Genomic DNA, 16,871 nt, shown 5'->3' on the forward strand with positions numbered 1-16,871 from the left:
TATATATATTTACTGCTTTTTGTTTTGTTTTCCAAAGCACCTAAAAGCCAATTCACACTGCCATACTTCAACAGGGTGAGAACACTGCCCAAGCAAAACAAATAAGCATGTTAGGTGTGAGATTCATTCAACTTGGTTTGCTGATTAAACATGATTAAATATTTGTTCAGAATACTGTCGTTGTTGTGACTATTCATCTGGGAGGGGTGTGTATCAAGTGGCTTGGTTATGGTTTTGTTGAGGCTGACATGTGGAACCCATCTGGTCCAGCGTATAGGATCAGAATAGGGCCAGCTATGGTCATACAGGTGGCTGAGATATGGATCTGTCATGGCCCATATTTTGGCTGCCAGATTTAGTTCACCTGGATCTGGCTCAGGTGTGGCTCAGTTTTGGTCTTTCTGGTTAAAGATTGGTGTTGATATGGTTTACTTAAGGTTGTGTTTTGGTTCCATTGTTACATTTTGATCTGGCCCAATTCAGGGCCAGTTATGGGTAATTAACTTGGCTGAGACTTGGGCCAATAATGGCCCATGTGTGGCCCTTGTCTGGAATCCAGACCTGGTCCACACTAGTACCGTAATACATTGCGGTATGTGGGCCAAGCAAAAGCTTGTTGTGTGGGCCGGAGCTGGGCCAGAGAAAAATTGCTATGTGGGAAGTTTCTCCAAGTCTTGACTGGAAACAAAACATCTAATTCTTGCAATGTTTTTGAGATGATAGTATGCTGATTTAGATAAAGAATATCTCTTTGGATTTGAGACTTTAGTCTTTGCAACTTTACAGATCTTCTTTATGCACCAAGAGCTTGTAACACTCCAAAGAGAAAGGAAAAATTGAAATCGCATCATATGACCCCGTTAAGACCTTATTCAAGATAAAGTCAAAAATGTTTTGGTCTTTGAGGATCATGGCTTTTACAGACCTGTTGCAGTCTTTTTCGCCCTCTGCTGGACATTTGTTTAGAACTCCCAATGTGTCTAGTGTAATTAAAAGATAGTATACCCAGGTTTCTCGGTCATTTTTTTATGCTGTACTGCATTTTACTAACCTTTTGTTTTTGTTTAAATCTTTATTTAACAATACTTTGTCATCTGAACCAAGAAGAGAGATGGAAGACTGATCGAAGGAGTGACATTGGGCTGAGTATGGAAAATGGTAAATATTTGTCTTTTTTAAGAAATATATTACCGTAATAATAATAAATCAGTAATAAAGTAACTACATTTCAAATAGTCTTTTAATGACTTTTAAATGATTTTGATATCAGCCTCTGCTATAGCTTTTAAACTAATGTTCATTGAGTATTATACATTTACATTATTAAAGTAACGTAACGTAAAGTAAAAGGCAACAATTAAAGTGGTTTACATTCCGTACCACCCAAAACATGCATCTAATGGTGAGGTAGATGGAGTAACTAAATCAATTCTTCATATAAAATGTGCTCTTCAAAATGAACAACTCTAGACTAGACACAAACTCTTCACAATTAGTTATTTCCACTAAACAAAAAACAAAACTCAATATTCATTTAATCTCTGTCTGCATCCATAATGGGCATCCACTAAATGACTGTTTCCTTTGTCTCAGTGTCTGCAGTCACTTCCAACACCAAAACGTCCTTCTCCGACCCAGAACAGGTGAAGATGATGAGTATGTCTGTGCCTGCATTCATGCAACAAGAGGTAAAATACAAACCAAAACCCATGAGCCTCTTTAATGCTAATGTTGAATAACAGCCTCCACCCTAGATTAGTTCTAAAAAGTGTTATTTTTATGTTTTAACCTATCACCAAACACCAACATTTGCTGCCTTTATTAACCTGCATAAATGCTAACAACCTCATGTTGTTTGTGCATGTGACTAATAGATGGCCTGCAGAAACAGTGACTGTGCCTCAGTGAGCAGTTTCCACTATGACAGACTGAGAACATGCAACACTCCTTCTAATTTTAGCACTTGCTCTGAAGTGGCCTCCATGTCCTCTGTATGTATCCCGTTTTTAACACAACCCAGTGATTCTGAATAGAACTATTTTTGCTCAAATATAATGCAAATGAACAGATGAATCTATTTTTTTTTTCACACTATGATAACATGCTATTATAAAAAGATTTCTGTACGGATCTGTGTTTTATGGGGTATGTATAGGTCACTGGTAGTGTAATGAGCATCTACAGTAGTGAGTTTGGTAATGTGGAGGTCAAAGGCACGATCCAGTTTGCCATTCACTACGTGCAAAAACTGGGAGAGTTCCACATCTTTGTTGTGCAGTGCAAGGACCTCGCTGTGGCGGATGTTAAAAGGAACCGATCTGATCCGTAAGTGAACTAATATTTCTGATCAGGAGAATATAAATTCTCTCAAGATGGATAAACAATAATATATGTGCTTTGTCTGATTGAACTTCAGGTATGTTAAATGTTACTTGTTACCTGACAAAGCAAAATATGGAAAGAAAAAAACATGTGTGAGGAAGAAGACTCTGGATCCAGCTTACAACGAAATCCTACGGGTATGAGAATTCTAAACTTCTTGAGATATGTTTTAAAATGAATTTGATGATCAAAGTTGTCATTTCTGTGCAGTTTAAGATTCCAATGGAGATGTTGAAAACCCAGAAGCTGAACACCTCTGTGTGGCACAATGATACGTTTGGGCGTAACATGTTTCTTGGAGAGGTTGAGCTCGATTTGGCCGAATGGGATTTCAGTAATACTCAGATGAATGAATATTTACTCAAAGGAAGGGTAAGATATCAATAGTCATGTCTATTTTGGACAAAATAACCTGTTAGGATAGTTTTTAACTGGTGGCTTACAGACCAATCTGTATGTAGGTTAATATCGTTGAAAATATGGACAGCAAAATAAATGTTTTTTTTTTTTTTTAGAAAAATGTGAACAATACATCTAAAATCCTGTTTGTATGAGGTCATGTTTGTTAGAATTCCTCTAAAGTTTGCCTTTCTTTATCAACCCAGGTTCAGGTTCCCACCAGCCCAAAAAATTCTGTCGGCAGCGTGGAAATGAGTGCAGAGATTAAAGTAGCTCTGCGTTTTGTCCCACAGACTTCTCACAGTAAGCTGTTGACATTTATGATGCTGACATTTTATTTGACTAAATATATATTTTTAGAAGCATCTTCCTTTCTGATAACATGTTAATTCTGTAGGTCACAAGAACAAGGGGAATGGTGAGGTGCAAATATGGGTGAAAGAATGCAAGAATCTGCCTATTACCAGAGGTGTTGCCATTGACCCCTTCGTGAAATGGTATTTATAGCTGTTTTATTGGATACATTTGTATATGTGTTGGATCATCAGATGTGGGATGCCCATCCTGTGTGAATTTTGCCTTTTCAGCGCAGTCCTCCCAGATACAAGCCGAAAAAGCCGTCAGAAGACCAAAGTGTTGAAGAGGGCATCTAACCCAGTGTTTAACCACACCATGGTGTATGATGGTTTCAGGCAAGAGGACCTCAAAGAGGCCTGTGTGGAGCTTACTGTGTGGGATCACGACAGACTCAACAACCACTTCATTGGGGGTATTAGGCTGGGTCCTGGAACAGGTAATTGAAAGAGGAATTACAGCCATACGTAAAAAAAAAAAATGTAAAATTGTCACGACTGATTGTCAATATTATCTTATTGCAGGAAAAAGTTATGGCACTGAGGTGAACTGGATGGACTCTAATGTTGCTGAAGCAGCCCTGTGGGAGAGAATGATGCAATTTCCGAATGAATGGGTGGAAGATATTGTACCTTTGAGAATGATGGTCATGGCAAGAATGTCTAGATAGTAAGAAACTGAGGCATGGTGACACTTTTGAACAAATACATGAAAAATGATTGTGAACATGAAGAATGCATTATATAGGAAGACAGTATGTAATGTAGGAACTAACTTGATGGTTTCTTGACATTTTTGTTGAGGAAAACAAAGAGAATGAAAAATATAATATGCCTATTATTGTAAAGTAAGTGTATTTAATGTCTTAAAATAAAAATGCCTGTTTAAAAATCTGTCAGTTTGCTGCAAATAAGATATTTTGTTAATTGCCACGAAAGAGCACTATAAGACACTAATTTTAATAAAAACTTTAAATTGTCCAACTGCAATCACTTGTATATGTACAATTCTGAACATCTAGTAATAAATACAAAGTAAATTTAGTTGCGTGGAAGGAACTATAGACTGTGACAGACACTGATTCTGGAAAAATCAACAACAACATCCAATCTTTGCTCCTCCTCTATGAGAAGCAATGCTTACGTATACGTAAAGTATCGCGATATTTCAGGACTCGCCATTTTAGTTCCTCTCAGTGTCGTTGGAAGTGCGTTGTTTGTAATTTGGCTTTGCAGCGTCTGAGCTCAAATAACGTTTTTCTTGTTAATTTCGTTTTCTCGTTTTTTTCCCCCTCAACCAATCGACGTCACAAGACATCAGTACTCAATTTAAGGTAAGTTGCTTCGGTTATAAACAAATATATAACTGTTGTGTAGTTTGCTTTACGTGAGGAATCTGCTTTGTCACTCAGGCCAAGGCGCGTTGCTGCGGCCTGCTAACGTTAATCGAAACCTCTGCGAATATTAAATCCGTTGTTATATTCGATATTAAGAGTTGTTTACATATTGATTATTATATTAAAAGAAAGAGGATGCATTGACTTAAACGTATTTTATAAAAATACCTATATATCAGTGTTTTGTTAAATATTGTTTGCTAACCGCGAAAGAAGGCATCTGGATGTTTGGTCGTTTATTCTTTGCGATATTTTAAGCTGGAACTCCAAAATTTACATCATTTCGCCCTCGCGAAATGTTCAGTGGATTGGCAGCTTTATTTACCCTTAACTTTTATTGCGTCTCCCCCATATAAAATAAAAAGTGAATGGAGATTAAGAATGTCCTTTTCCTTAATCTCGTTTTTGTGTTCTACTTCTTCTTCCGTTTTTTGGCGTGTTACATCCTGTGTGCATATCGCCACCTACTTTTGCTGTTATGCAGTCATAGTTTATTTATTATCAATTTCTTCCTTGTTTTTGCTCTTTCTGTTCTTACACACGTATATACACAAATATTCCTACTTAAATAATTATTCGATGCTCCATCCCATTCCTTCTCCCCAGGCTCCACCTGGCGCTGCGTGTTCAGCTCCTCCAGACTAAATCCGTGGTCTCCTAAAGATCCAGAATAGAATAGAGCATCCGCGATTCTATATTTAAATCCTTTCACTTAACCTAGGAGTATATATGCATTTTATTAATATCCTGTATCCTTCTCTATCTCTGTTAAACTCATATCCTAATAAGTATTTTTGTGAAGAGAATAGTGCTTAGTGTGTTTGTTTTATTGAAGTGAGCGCGTTTGTGTCCAAATTCTTGCTGTTATTTATTTTCTGCTAATTTCCTAATGTTTTATTTCTATGCCGTTTACACAATATCCAGGAACACAGCCATGATCACCAGAAAAAGAGGAAGAAGCGGCCTAAACGCTGACATCACATGCACAAGTACCTCCCAAGAGATTGATAGTGTTTCGAAAGCCAGTGATACAAGTGAAACGAACATGCTGACTTCTCCAGAAAGTGACACCAATGATTGGGGCCTGGATGACCTGCTTGGCTCCGGGCTCAACTGGGACCTGGACAACGATGTGCTTGATACTTTCGTCAACTTTGAATCACAGACGACGACCAGTGATGAGACAGACCAAAGCGCATTGCTTGACGTTCCCTCATCCCGCAGTAGAGGTGCAGTCCAGAGGTCAAAACTGCAAGGTGTCTCTGGTCGGATCATCAACAAGAACGCCATTGCAGCGAGGATGAACCGATTAAAGAAGAAAGAATACGTCAGTGGCTTGGAACAGAGAGTTGGTTCTTTGACGACAGAAAACCGTGTTCTCCAGCAGGAAAACGGGAATCTCAACAAGAGAGTGGAAGAGTTGGAGAATGAAACTAGGTACTTGAGAGCCGTGTTGGCCAATGAGAGCATGCTGGCTCAGCTGTTGTCTAGATTGAGCGGTGTGAACGGCATGAAATTCTCTACCTCACTTTTCCAGGAATCCAACGAGAACGACCACGATTATGCCATGCCGAGGAAGAGGGTGAAGGTGGAAGACAAAGATACTGCAGGTGGCGTCTGCCTGCATGTGGACAAAGACCACGTCTCGGTGGAATTCTGCACCAAATGTGCAGAGAGTTCAAGCTTGTCGCATAAAATGTAGGGTCAAGTATTTTACCTTTTCAACGTTTCCCGAGACTGAACATTTGCACAAGATGTAAATGAGGGGACATGACGACAGTAGTTGTAAAATATAGATTTAACTGTTTAAATGTGTGCAGAGCTTGAATGGCATGTCTTTTGAACTTGCTTTCAATACAAGTTACTGCTAAACTTGTTGACAGTTTTCTTCTAGGTGCTTGGTCCGCCATGCTGGATGAGTGGGTCACAGAACATCCTTGACTGCTGAAATCCATGGTAAGGATCAAGCTGTAGAAGACTGCACAGAACTGGTTAACTCCTAAGATGAGGACAATGCTTTTTGCCAGTTCACGGCACAATATGAACTGTAAACAATCTATAATTTCTGTGTTTCATTTTCATTTGGTATCTGTTTAAAGTATTGAAGATAATCTACAAAAAGAAATTAAGCACTGTTTTTTGAATTACATACTTTGGATGTTTATTGGATTACGCAATTGTAGTATGTAATTTCAGTTAAAATAGACTTTGAGGGAAGTAGTTAAGTGGACAAAAAAAAAGTTTAAAAGAATTATGTAAATGGGTGATGTTTCACAAAGGGCTTCCGCATATATTAATCTGTTATGTACCTGTTTATTCAGTGTTGATACATTTGATGTTGATTTCAATACAAGATTCCAGGCAAGTTTGTATTTTGCTGAAAATAGATGAGCCCTTTCTGAAATATCGCTATTTTTCTAAAGAATGTTTTTCATGTAGAACCCTTATTTTTCTTTATGCTAAAGTGGATTTTGCTGTGGGGAAAGCAGAAGAATCGGGACCAGCAGCTTGCATCATGGCCTGGTAAATTTAAAAAAAGGTAGTACACGAAACCGTGTAAGTTACAGTTTTTACTGATTCTTTATCACACCCCTAAAGACGTCAGATGCTGTAATGCTCGTTTAGCATCTAAATGAGTATTTAAACTCTCCTGTTTATAGTAATGTTTGACTACAGTACATTTTACATCTGTGTCATTTCCATGTGTTTCATCTTGATTTGTTAAAGCACTTGGGCTTTATTTGACAGATGTCAGGAGAAATGGTATGTTCTAAAACAGAATTTTCAAAGGGTCATGGTTTTTGAGTATGATCATCTATATGTGAGATGTAATGGAAATCCAAAGACTTCAGCTGTTTTGAAGTGAAATGTAATAAATTTTCATTTGAGTAATGCAAATTGTTTTGTGTCCCATTAAGATGTTAACTACACTCTCCTTCTCTTTTTAGACAGCACTTTCTTCGCTCTCTACAAGAGCCTTTTCTTACTTCTCGTCAAGGTGGATAAAGAGTGGTGGTGGTTTCTCCGTTATATACAAATGTATACTGCAAAATTCCTTAAGGGCTCTGGTAATTCAGTGACACCCCAAAAAACAAACACACAGCTATTCTGTTTGGGCCATTGTTGGTCAGGTCTAATGACTGTGGCTCCAGCATTGCAGATCAACCCAAGCAGTTCTGAAATGTATAACTGCAGTTGATTTTTCTTATCCTGGTACTCCATACTGCTGTCGGTGTAAATAGAACATCTTAATTTGTGCCAACACTGCTGTATCAGATATAGAAACTTTTTGTTCCTGTGGTAACAGCTTGTAGGATAATTTCAAAGTGATTATAAAACTACCTTTTGAAATCTTCAATGTCTGAAAAATGTTAGTGTCCACAAAGTAAATTTTAATGTTAACAGTATCTCTCATATTGATATAGTTCTCATTGACCCAAATATTGTAGTATTTTCTCAAATGTTATAGTTTTAACCTGGATCTTCTGAATCACTGTGACTGAATTGAATTTTGGTCATCTTATTTAAAAGCTAATGCTGGTGTTACTCTGATTACATTTCAGAACGGTTTGGTTGATTGTTGTGGGTAGGGAATTGGAAATGAGCTCGGATTAAAAGCTCTCTTTGTGGCAGTAAATGAGTTATAAATAAGCTTGTAAATAATGCATAAGCTTGTTTTCCAGTGCATTGTTTTTATTATTAGTAGCTAACAAAAACTGGTAATTGATCCACATGTTCTCCATTTGATCATTTTATTAGTTGTACATTACCAAAAGGCATTTGTGTTTACACCACTTTTTATCCACTATTTTTCTCGCACATGCACACAAACCAAATGGTTTAGGCAAGGCTCTAATTAATGTTTTGTAGTATCTGGTAACACAACGTCCAGGCAGTTAATGCTATTCAGAGACTTATAAGAAACTACATTAAATGTTTTCAAATACCTCAACTTGTGATTTAGGATATTTTTAGAAACCAGTAGATTTCTCCCTTTTCAACTTTTGGGTTGAGAGTACAAAGGTATAGTTGAATTTATTGATAAGTTACGTTTATTTGTGGGGAAAAAATATATACAAATACAGGTGCATCTCAATAAATTAGAATGTCGTGGAAAAGTTCATTTATTTCAGTAATTCAACTCAAATTGTGAAACTCGTGTATTAAATAAATTCAATGCACACTCTAATTTATTGAGATGCACCTGTATATGAGCAAAAATACATCAAAACCAAGAACAAAACCTGATAAGACTGGGTCATGGCACTGGATGTGTGTTTCACTTCTTTTAATAAGATTTACAATATGATCATTGTCATCAAAATACCCAACAATAACTGCTAACCATGAAGCTCTTTGCTGTCAGAATCTGATATTTTCAGCATTTTTAGGTAGATGTCAAACTGCTTAGAGCTCAAGTAGGATCCAAACAAACCCTGCAGCAGTAAAACAACATACATCTTCTGTACGACGGGTTTGCTGAGGTTCGTCCAGAAGCGTATCATGTTCCCCTTCTCTGGCATTGGTGCACTGTTATACCTGCAAGACAATTGGAGATCAGTTATATTCAGTCATACATAACTTGCCACATTCTATTTTTAAGAAAAGCAGTATGTAGTAACACTGTGGACTAACCTGGCTGCAAGACGAGCATTGACAGGTAAGGCCAACAAAATGGGATATATGCCACCACCAACCACACCAACCAAAGCCCCTCTAATCAGGGTACAGGTTGGGCAGTTTAGATCACCTACAATTACAATGTAGCTACTCAATACAATGCAGAACATTCAGAAACACTCAAGGAGCTTTCACGTGACTTGCTCAAGGGCGTTGCAAGGTAACAAAAAAGCGTAAGGTGTACAATAAACGCCTAACAAAACGAAATTAAATGTACTTGCGCTTAGAACGTAAAAATCCTGGTAATGGCATAGATCAGAAATAAAACGAGGTGTCGATTAAACAAAATCTAGCCTATCATGTTTTGATTTTCGTCCTGGCGCGTACACATAACGTCATTTGATTGTACCAATAACGATTGGCTGACGTTTTCGAAGAGGTCAAAGTTGAAGTTTAGACGCGAGTCACGTGGAAACCACTTAATACCAATCTTCATACAATCCTACATCCATTCCATACCTGACATTAAGGGGTTTGAGACGGTCGCAGTGTACAGTGCTGCAGTTGTCAGAAAGGGAAGGACAGCCATGGGAAGACTGGAAGTAAATCGTCCTTGGGTGACATTTAGTACACGTCTGTAAAAGCTGTTGGCAATCAAGCCAGCAAACCCAGCGTTGCCAGCCAAATATATGGGGCCATATGAAAAGAGTTTTCTGTTGGGGTCAGAACAGGGAACTTTCATCAGCTAACTGCAGTGGGGGAAGCAAAGTTGTGACATATATGTAAAAACAAACAAACCCTAACTTACTTGTCTATATCAGAGAGCCTTTCAAACTTCTTATTCAGTATTTCAGTAATCTTCGCCCTGGATACTGTATGGCCTTGGCCTGTTTCTTTCACAACCGTCCCGTTGTCTGTCATGTTGATCTAAAAGGGGATACAGATATAATATCAACAAACGGATTCATAGCAGACAGACAACCTTCTAACAACGTTGTGACAACATACTTAAAATGTTGATATTTCATTTTGGTGACCTGGAGACTATCACAACTACTGTACATGTAAACGTCACTGGCCTGAAGCGCGAAATTCGGCTGTTTAAATATCAACGGTTGGTTTGTCTTAAGAAAATCTGCAGCGGTTTATCGACCAGTGAGTTTTGCTTTTGTTTAATTTACATTCCAGAATAAGATTAATAATAACTCAACGTATTATTATACTATTAATTATTTTCATACATTCTATACAGCTTGCTATCTGGATATCCATGAAATTCATATTAATCCTCTGTAGAGGACATATTTTAGTAAGGCGCCTCTTTATGAGCTGAACCTGATATGACATTATATGGCATTTTAAAAACGCAGCGCTCATAGCAAGAGACGCATCGCAAACGGTCAAAGCAGTAACTCATTCAACCGAAATGACAGCTGGTTTGTTTTGCCTGTTGATGTGCAGCTTAACGTCAAACACAGTCGTAATACTGTCTATTTATTTACAGCTTCATTTGCACATGGTCACTACCTCATTTATGCATAGTAGGATTGCTACTTACATACGAATGCGCTTTTAAATAAGCGCTAAATTATTTCCATCCCCTGTTCAACAGTCACGGTCCTCAATGCCAGCAGGGCGCAGCCATGTCTAACCACATGTTCCAGTCAACTTTCACCCCGAGATCCAGGAACAATACGGCGATTCCTATTGGTCCATGCGTGGGCCAACTGACCGAATGAACGAACGCCATTGGTGGACGCGCCCTGTCAATCACCGCGGGTCAACCCTCTCGTTGCTAAGGCGAAATTGGTGATGATGCTGCTGGTGATACTGCACCCACCGTAGAGTAGTGATGGGAAGTTCGGTTCTTTTCCGCGAACCGGTTCTTTCGGAGAGAGAGTCTGCAAACCAGCTTTGGCAAAAGATGCCGTGAAAATTCACAGAAAAAATGACGGGAAAGGAGGTGAAGTTGTTCTTAACTGCATTTCGGGACATTTGACGAGGACCTTTGGGATATATTTGCTCAGATTGGCTTAATTACAGAGACAATTGTGGAGCCATGCGTTATCGGAAAGCTGTATGAAACTTGCAGGTGTTTTCCGACAGGCGTCGCACCGACAGGCTGCTGTTTCATGGGGAAATACATCATGCCTTGTTTAGTTAAATCTGTCTTCTGTCTCTACCTCGAGATCTGGATTTCACACACCAGTTTGCCTGTATGGTGATAGTTTTGCTTGTGTCTTGAAGCTGAATTTTGAAGTCACGTGAAACTGGACAGCAAGATGATCGTTAAAGTCTTCAATTTTAATTTTCTTTGTTTTTTTCTGTTCAAGGATCGGAAAATAAAACACAAAACACGTGAACTTCATTCTCTCACTATGTACAGAACAAGTCGTTCTTGAAGAACTGTTTACAAGCATGCATTGTTCAACTGACACGGGCACGAGATACCAGGATGTCATGCTTATTTATTCATCAAACTGTTGCGAGACCTCCATATTGACAGTTTAAGGATTTAAAATAATGCTTGATCAGCATATGTTGACTGAATCTAATCCAAGACAAGCCATGCACTGGAGACCCTTTGTGATTTGATGTATTTAGCCCTTTGGGGCAAAAACTAGTGGTTAGATTTAGTTTAGATAGTCACTGCGCCTTTAATATTTGTCAGGACTGTATGGGTTGTGTTATGGACAGCGTGATTGAATTATGTTTATGTAGTTAAACACCAAAGGCATTTAAGGAGTCAGTAGTTGCGCGAATATTCCAGCAAAATAATCCTCAGAGAGCTCAATACCGAGAGTATATGGACACTGGAGAGCAGTCTTGATATTTCTTATGGACTCATACACACCAAGGTGCACTCGATCACTATTCAATCTTTCTATCGGATTATGGATTTATTTCTCATGTGCGACAGTCATGCGCTCAGCATGTGTTTTCTTCTGCAAGATATTTCGGCGCGTGTCTCTTCCTGATTAATTTGACAATAACAAGCAACGACCCCGAGAGCTGCCATTCTGTTCGCTTTTACATCTACATCAACGAAATGAGTAGGAACTTGCTGCTTTAGCAGGTGACACTTTCTCAAAAACACTGACAGCAGATGAGGGCGAAACTTTTGTGTTGCTGTTTCCGTGCGTGACAATCCCACAAGGACATAAAGGAGTAATTATGCCCTTAAGAAAACGAGGTGAGAAATAAACATCAGCGTATGTACATAATTGTGAAAACATGATTATTGTATACAACAACTGTCGTTGACATAATGTGTGGACCTTTTTTTTAAGGCGGCATTATTTCAGGTTAAAATTTATATGAATGAATAAGAGAAATTGTACACTGAAAATTTTTTTTTGTGTAGAAACAATTTTTATTCAGAAATAAATAGTAAATTTCACAAAGAATTACAAAGAAATTGCAAGTGTCACAATTTTGAAATAGAAATTCTGAAATACTATTTTCTTGCAAGACGTAGGCTTCTTTAGTAATCTAATATATTTACAAACTTGAAAAATCTTTTTTTATTTTTACTTTTTAAAAATTTTCTACTGGTGACAACTAACAGAACCTAGAACACGCATTTTATTTCTTTTTGTGTGTTCTTTTTCATCATTTTAATCATATCTAGTGAAGATAAAATTATTTTAAAGTATGAATATTACAGTCTCTTAATATGAGGTCATACAAGCTGAATGCATAATGTTTGTCAGAATGTGCAAAATGTTTAAATATAGCATGACGTCAATTTCCACATGTAGTTATATTTATATAGTTGTGTCTTTGGGTAATGCAGAATGTCAGGAGTCAGGACTGGTTTTGGTGAATATATTGTGGTTGCTGAAGCAGGCAAAGATGATCATATTATAGCAGGACTGTTGTGGCTGTGCCTTTTATTATGCTTATTTTATTTTGACTTTTGGCTTAAAATATGCAGTAGGGACTTAAAGCTGTGTAATTATATGTAGGCATACTAGTAGTGTAATTACACTCTGCTGTAAGTTTGTAGTCTGTAAAAATAGACAAGTATGGCCAACTTGCCATATGACCTCGGATGATCTCGGATGCTGGATTGTATTTATATTTTAGACTGTTATGCAGCTATGTCTTTAGTTACTCTTTAAACGACATGCATGTGTACAAGTATTTTTTTAATGCATTTTGTGAAAGTAGTGTATCTCCAATTTTATTGTCGTAGTAGTTAATCATTAGCAGAAGTCTCATTAATGCATGCACAGTAATAATTTTCAAATATGTTACTGATTACAATGTATTTTAAATGTTAAAGTTTTATGTTGCTCAGAGGGCTCTGTTGAAGACAGTAATTAACCCCCGTCCTGTCCCTAGTGTCTGTTTGTCTGTGTGACTAAGTGACTGAGTCATGCTCAGTCACTCTGATGATCTGTGCCAGTAGTAAAGAGTCAATCAGGGTCTCTGTACGTTGTTAACTGATTTCCGTGTTATAAAAGCATGACAGTTTCCCTGCTGTGTTCTTAAAGGATGTCCCATTGGAAGTAAAACTTGGTTATCAGTTTAGATTGTCATTCTGAGTCATTAAATTCAACACAAATCACTATTCGCAGCTCATTTTACTTCTAATGTGACATACTGAGTGAATTCTGCATCAATGAATCATTCACAGTTTGACTAGGAATGTGCATTAAAGCAATAGTTCACCAAAAAATACACATTTGCCAAACGCATCACAATAATTCACATGAATCCAGTCCATTAGTTAACATCCTGTGAAGCAAAAAGTTGTGAACAAATGCATCAAAATGCTTTTAACCTCAAAACGTTGCTTTTGACTCTATCCATAATACTGCTTACTGCGGTGAAACAGTTGAATCGTCTGAATCGGGAGAGAAAAATGCACAGATCAAGTACCGTTTACAAGCGAAAACAGTTCTTAACAAATATGTCAGTGGATTTTGATGTGAGAAGACAGCAAGGGACAGACTTTATAACTGAAGGAAGCATTATTTTGGATTAAGGACTTAGGCCGGAAGTGATGGTTTAAAGTTAAAATACCTTAATGATGGATTTGTTTCTTACGACGAACATGCAGCTTTTTTTCTTCACAAGACATTAATTGATTGACTGGAGTCGTGTGGATTATTGTGGTGTTTTTATTTTATATCAGCTGTTAGAACTGCAGAATATCCATTGGTGAGCAAGTGATGTAATGTTAAATTCTTCCAAATCTGTTCAGATGAAGAAATAAACTCGTCTAACTGAGAAGTTTTCATATTTGGGGTGAACTCTTCCTTTAAAAAAGTAAAAAGTGGCAGTTTTGATTTCATACATTTTCATTTTTATTGTTTGGGAGCGAGCACTCTAAAGACATTTATTAAAAAAATAAATGTAATAATAAATAATAATAATGCATGTTATATGTTCCATATTAAATGTTGTATTAAAAAATGCCAGTAGCATAACATTTTTTTCTGTCTTACAGACACAGCCAGGGCAGTATGCCTCCTGGAGGACTACTGCTCCAAACTGAAGAAACCAGAGGAACAACAGCTCAAAACTGCCATCTTAAGAGTCATGGGCATTTTCAAAAGCAGTCTTTTCCAGGCTCTCATAGGTAAGCTTATGTTTGTAAAAATAGTAATTTTTCCTTTTAATAGGGAAATAGGTAAATGAAAGCACAAGATGCGAAATAAAGTTATTTATAAGTGATTTTTTCAGCAGCATACAAATGTTACTCAAATTGATTTTTAGGATATTTGCTTGAATTTATTCACGCCAAGAGTGTTCTAATGTTTATTGTTCTAATATAAAACAATGTTTTTATGTCTTGAGGTCAATGTTTTCATTTTTATTATTTGTTCCATTAAGGTTGCATGTGCTTTGTCTGCTGATGTGACATTTGCTCATAGTTCATTCTTAAGCAGTGGGCACATTCTGCCGGTTTAGGGCTTTTTTTTCTGAAATAAAGTTATTTTTAACCTTGCTGATGTGGCAGGAGATGCTTCTCTGTGCCTCTGGTATTTTAAACGTGTTCTTCATAAGCTCAAATCTCCAAAAGGCAAGCTTTTGTCTTTTCGGTAAAGGAGAATCAGATTGGTTTTGAATCTTGATTGGTTTAACTCCTTTATTCATACTCAAGGTCAAATGCAGCTTAAGGACAAATGCTCTCATGTGCTTTTAGTAAGTATAAGTGAGGTGGTTTTGACTTCCATGATTTCCTCTTAGTATGTTATTAAATGTTTAGACACTTCATTAGTTGAATATAGAATGTACAATTGATGATTCTGGAATATGGAACATAACGTCTTATCATAATTTCTGTAATGAGTTGGACCACTGTGCTGTCACAGTCTGTTAACATTCTCACCAGGATGCGGGTATTTATTCTGGTCTAAAGCAAAGGTTCATTCGATCAATTAGCAAAGAAACTCAGAAATGTGCAGTGCGGGGTGACCAATGATCAGATCAGCAGCTCGTCTTTTCTAACTGGTTTTGATTTTGTAGCTGAGTGCATTTGCTCACTTTTAAGAAATGTAAATGTAAGTGTAAATGTAACACCATGAAGTACTTTCTTATTTCTTTGAAAAAAATTGCTTTGTTTATATATTTGCTTTATGTAAATATTCCATAGGTTTTCATGAAAGTGTAGGAAGTCATTCAGAGCTTTGTGAAAATTACAGCTTTTGCTTTAAATGGTAGTCGGTCATAGAAGCACTTTAATGCAGAATTTCTTAATCGTACACTTATGTTTTAGCTGCATTTGCCAAGATTTTCTAATCAAGGCCCTATGCTTGCTATGACTTTAGCTTACTGAGTTGGATGAGAATTAGTCATGCAGAAAAATTGCGTAATTAAAAAACAGTGTGTTTAGATGCAATATGCTAAATCATAATTGTGTGTTTAATTGCTGGTGCTGTGGTATTATGATCTGGGTGCAGGGATTTAGCCTTGGATAGTGTAATATTTGTGAAATATTGCCTTCTTTTTCCTGTCCATAACCTGAATTCCTTTTTTTCTTCTCCGACCTTTACCTCAACCCACTGATTGTGTTTGTGGCAGATTGCTTTCTATTAATTGGAAAAGGTGACCCTAACAGGCCTTCACGTTCTTTGCTGCCCTCTTGCAGTCATTCACAGATGACTCCACCTAATGCATTTAGAACCTAACTGTATAATTAGCTTGCATCTTTGATACTAAAATCAAATTTAAACAATCATGTAGATCTGTCAAACTTGTCTCCTTTCTGTTGATTTTCTATAAAATGCTGTTAAAGGTTAAGGTCACTGCCTGAAATAGCAGTAATCATCTTAGAAGGCATTAGCATGAGTGTAATCTGGACGGTTTGCCATCATGCCAGAGAAGTGCAGCCTCTTAACTGCTTAACCTATTCTCGCTTTCACCAGGAAACATGCATACCTGACAGCATAGGTTGAAAATTCTGCGAAAATCCATTCTGAGTGTGCAGGTTCACTTTCGGTGTTTCATGAAGAAAAATCTGAAATAAAAATGGTTTGGTACCTTGAGATTCTGTTGGTTTGGAACCCTAAAGGCCCTGACATTTTGATCTACAGAACATTATAGTAGGAGTTATGGTAGCTTTGGCAGTACACAATAGCCAAAATGAAATGGCCTGTGTTATTTGTGGCAGGAAAGCTGCGAGGTTACTATAAGGTTGTATCACACCGAGTTCAGATCATTATAGTATTTTACTGTTTGAATCAAAAGTTCTCTGGAACGGCTCTGT

At 37.3% G+C, this 16,871-nt stretch overlaps 3 protein-coding genes across 4 annotated transcripts in view; 2 read left to right on the plus strand and 1 right to left on the minus strand.

Annotated features, from left to right (window-relative positions):
* The window catches only part of LOC107691627 (synaptotagmin-like protein 2), a 20,189-nt gene extending 16,117 nt beyond the window's left edge, over nucleotides 1-4,072 (plus strand). The window contains exons 10-19 of one of the 2 annotated variants that reach the window (XM_016490315.1): nucleotides 1,105-1,158; nucleotides 1,594-1,688; nucleotides 1,875-1,991; nucleotides 2,156-2,325; nucleotides 2,417-2,519; nucleotides 2,593-2,754; nucleotides 2,988-3,084; nucleotides 3,179-3,278; nucleotides 3,369-3,574; nucleotides 3,660-4,072. In XM_016490315.1, the coding sequence (XP_016345801.1) occupies nucleotides 1,105-1,158; nucleotides 1,594-1,688; nucleotides 1,875-1,991; nucleotides 2,156-2,325; nucleotides 2,417-2,519; nucleotides 2,593-2,754; nucleotides 2,988-3,084; nucleotides 3,179-3,278; nucleotides 3,369-3,574; nucleotides 3,660-3,805 (1,250 nt within the window). In that variant the 3' untranslated portion in view covers nucleotides 3,806-4,072. The remainder of the gene's footprint in view (nucleotides 1-1,104; nucleotides 1,159-1,593; nucleotides 1,689-1,874; nucleotides 1,992-2,155; nucleotides 2,326-2,416; nucleotides 2,520-2,592; nucleotides 2,755-2,987; nucleotides 3,085-3,178; nucleotides 3,279-3,368; nucleotides 3,575-3,659) is intronic. The other variant, XM_016490316.1, reaches the window with a different exon arrangement.
* A 229-nt stretch (nucleotides 4,073-4,301) lies between these two features.
* LOC107691629 (CREB/ATF bZIP transcription factor-like) lies at nucleotides 4,302-7,802 on the plus strand. Its single transcript, XM_016490354.1, has 3 exons — nucleotides 4,302-4,468; nucleotides 5,440-6,578; nucleotides 6,997-7,802. The coding sequence occupies exon 2, from the start codon at nucleotides 5,466-5,468 to the stop codon at nucleotides 6,231-6,233; it is 768 nt and encodes a 255-aa protein (XP_016345840.1). The 5' UTR covers nucleotides 4,302-4,468; nucleotides 5,440-5,465; the 3' UTR covers nucleotides 6,234-6,578; nucleotides 6,997-7,802.
* A 994-nt stretch (nucleotides 7,803-8,796) lies between these two features.
* Nucleotides 8,797-10,836, minus strand: LOC107691630 (transmembrane protein 126A-like). The gene is made up of 5 exons (XM_016490355.1): nucleotides 10,710-10,836; nucleotides 9,960-10,078; nucleotides 9,671-9,864; nucleotides 9,167-9,281; nucleotides 8,797-9,070 (listed from the first exon to the last, which is right to left on the minus strand). The coding sequence occupies exons 2-5, from the start codon at nucleotides 10,070-10,072 to the stop codon at nucleotides 8,872-8,874; spliced, it is 621 nt and encodes a 206-aa protein (XP_016345841.1). The 5' UTR covers nucleotides 10,073-10,078; nucleotides 10,710-10,836; the 3' UTR covers nucleotides 8,797-8,871.
* Nucleotides 10,837-16,871: the final 6,035 nt, after the last annotated feature.

This window comes from Sinocyclocheilus anshuiensis, unplaced genomic scaffold (genome assembly GCF_001515605.1).
Source record: "Sinocyclocheilus anshuiensis isolate Anshui unplaced genomic scaffold, SAMN03320099.WGS_v1.1 scaffold186, whole genome shotgun sequence".
NCBI lineage: Eukaryota > Metazoa > Chordata > Actinopteri > Cypriniformes > Cyprinidae > Sinocyclocheilus > Sinocyclocheilus anshuiensis.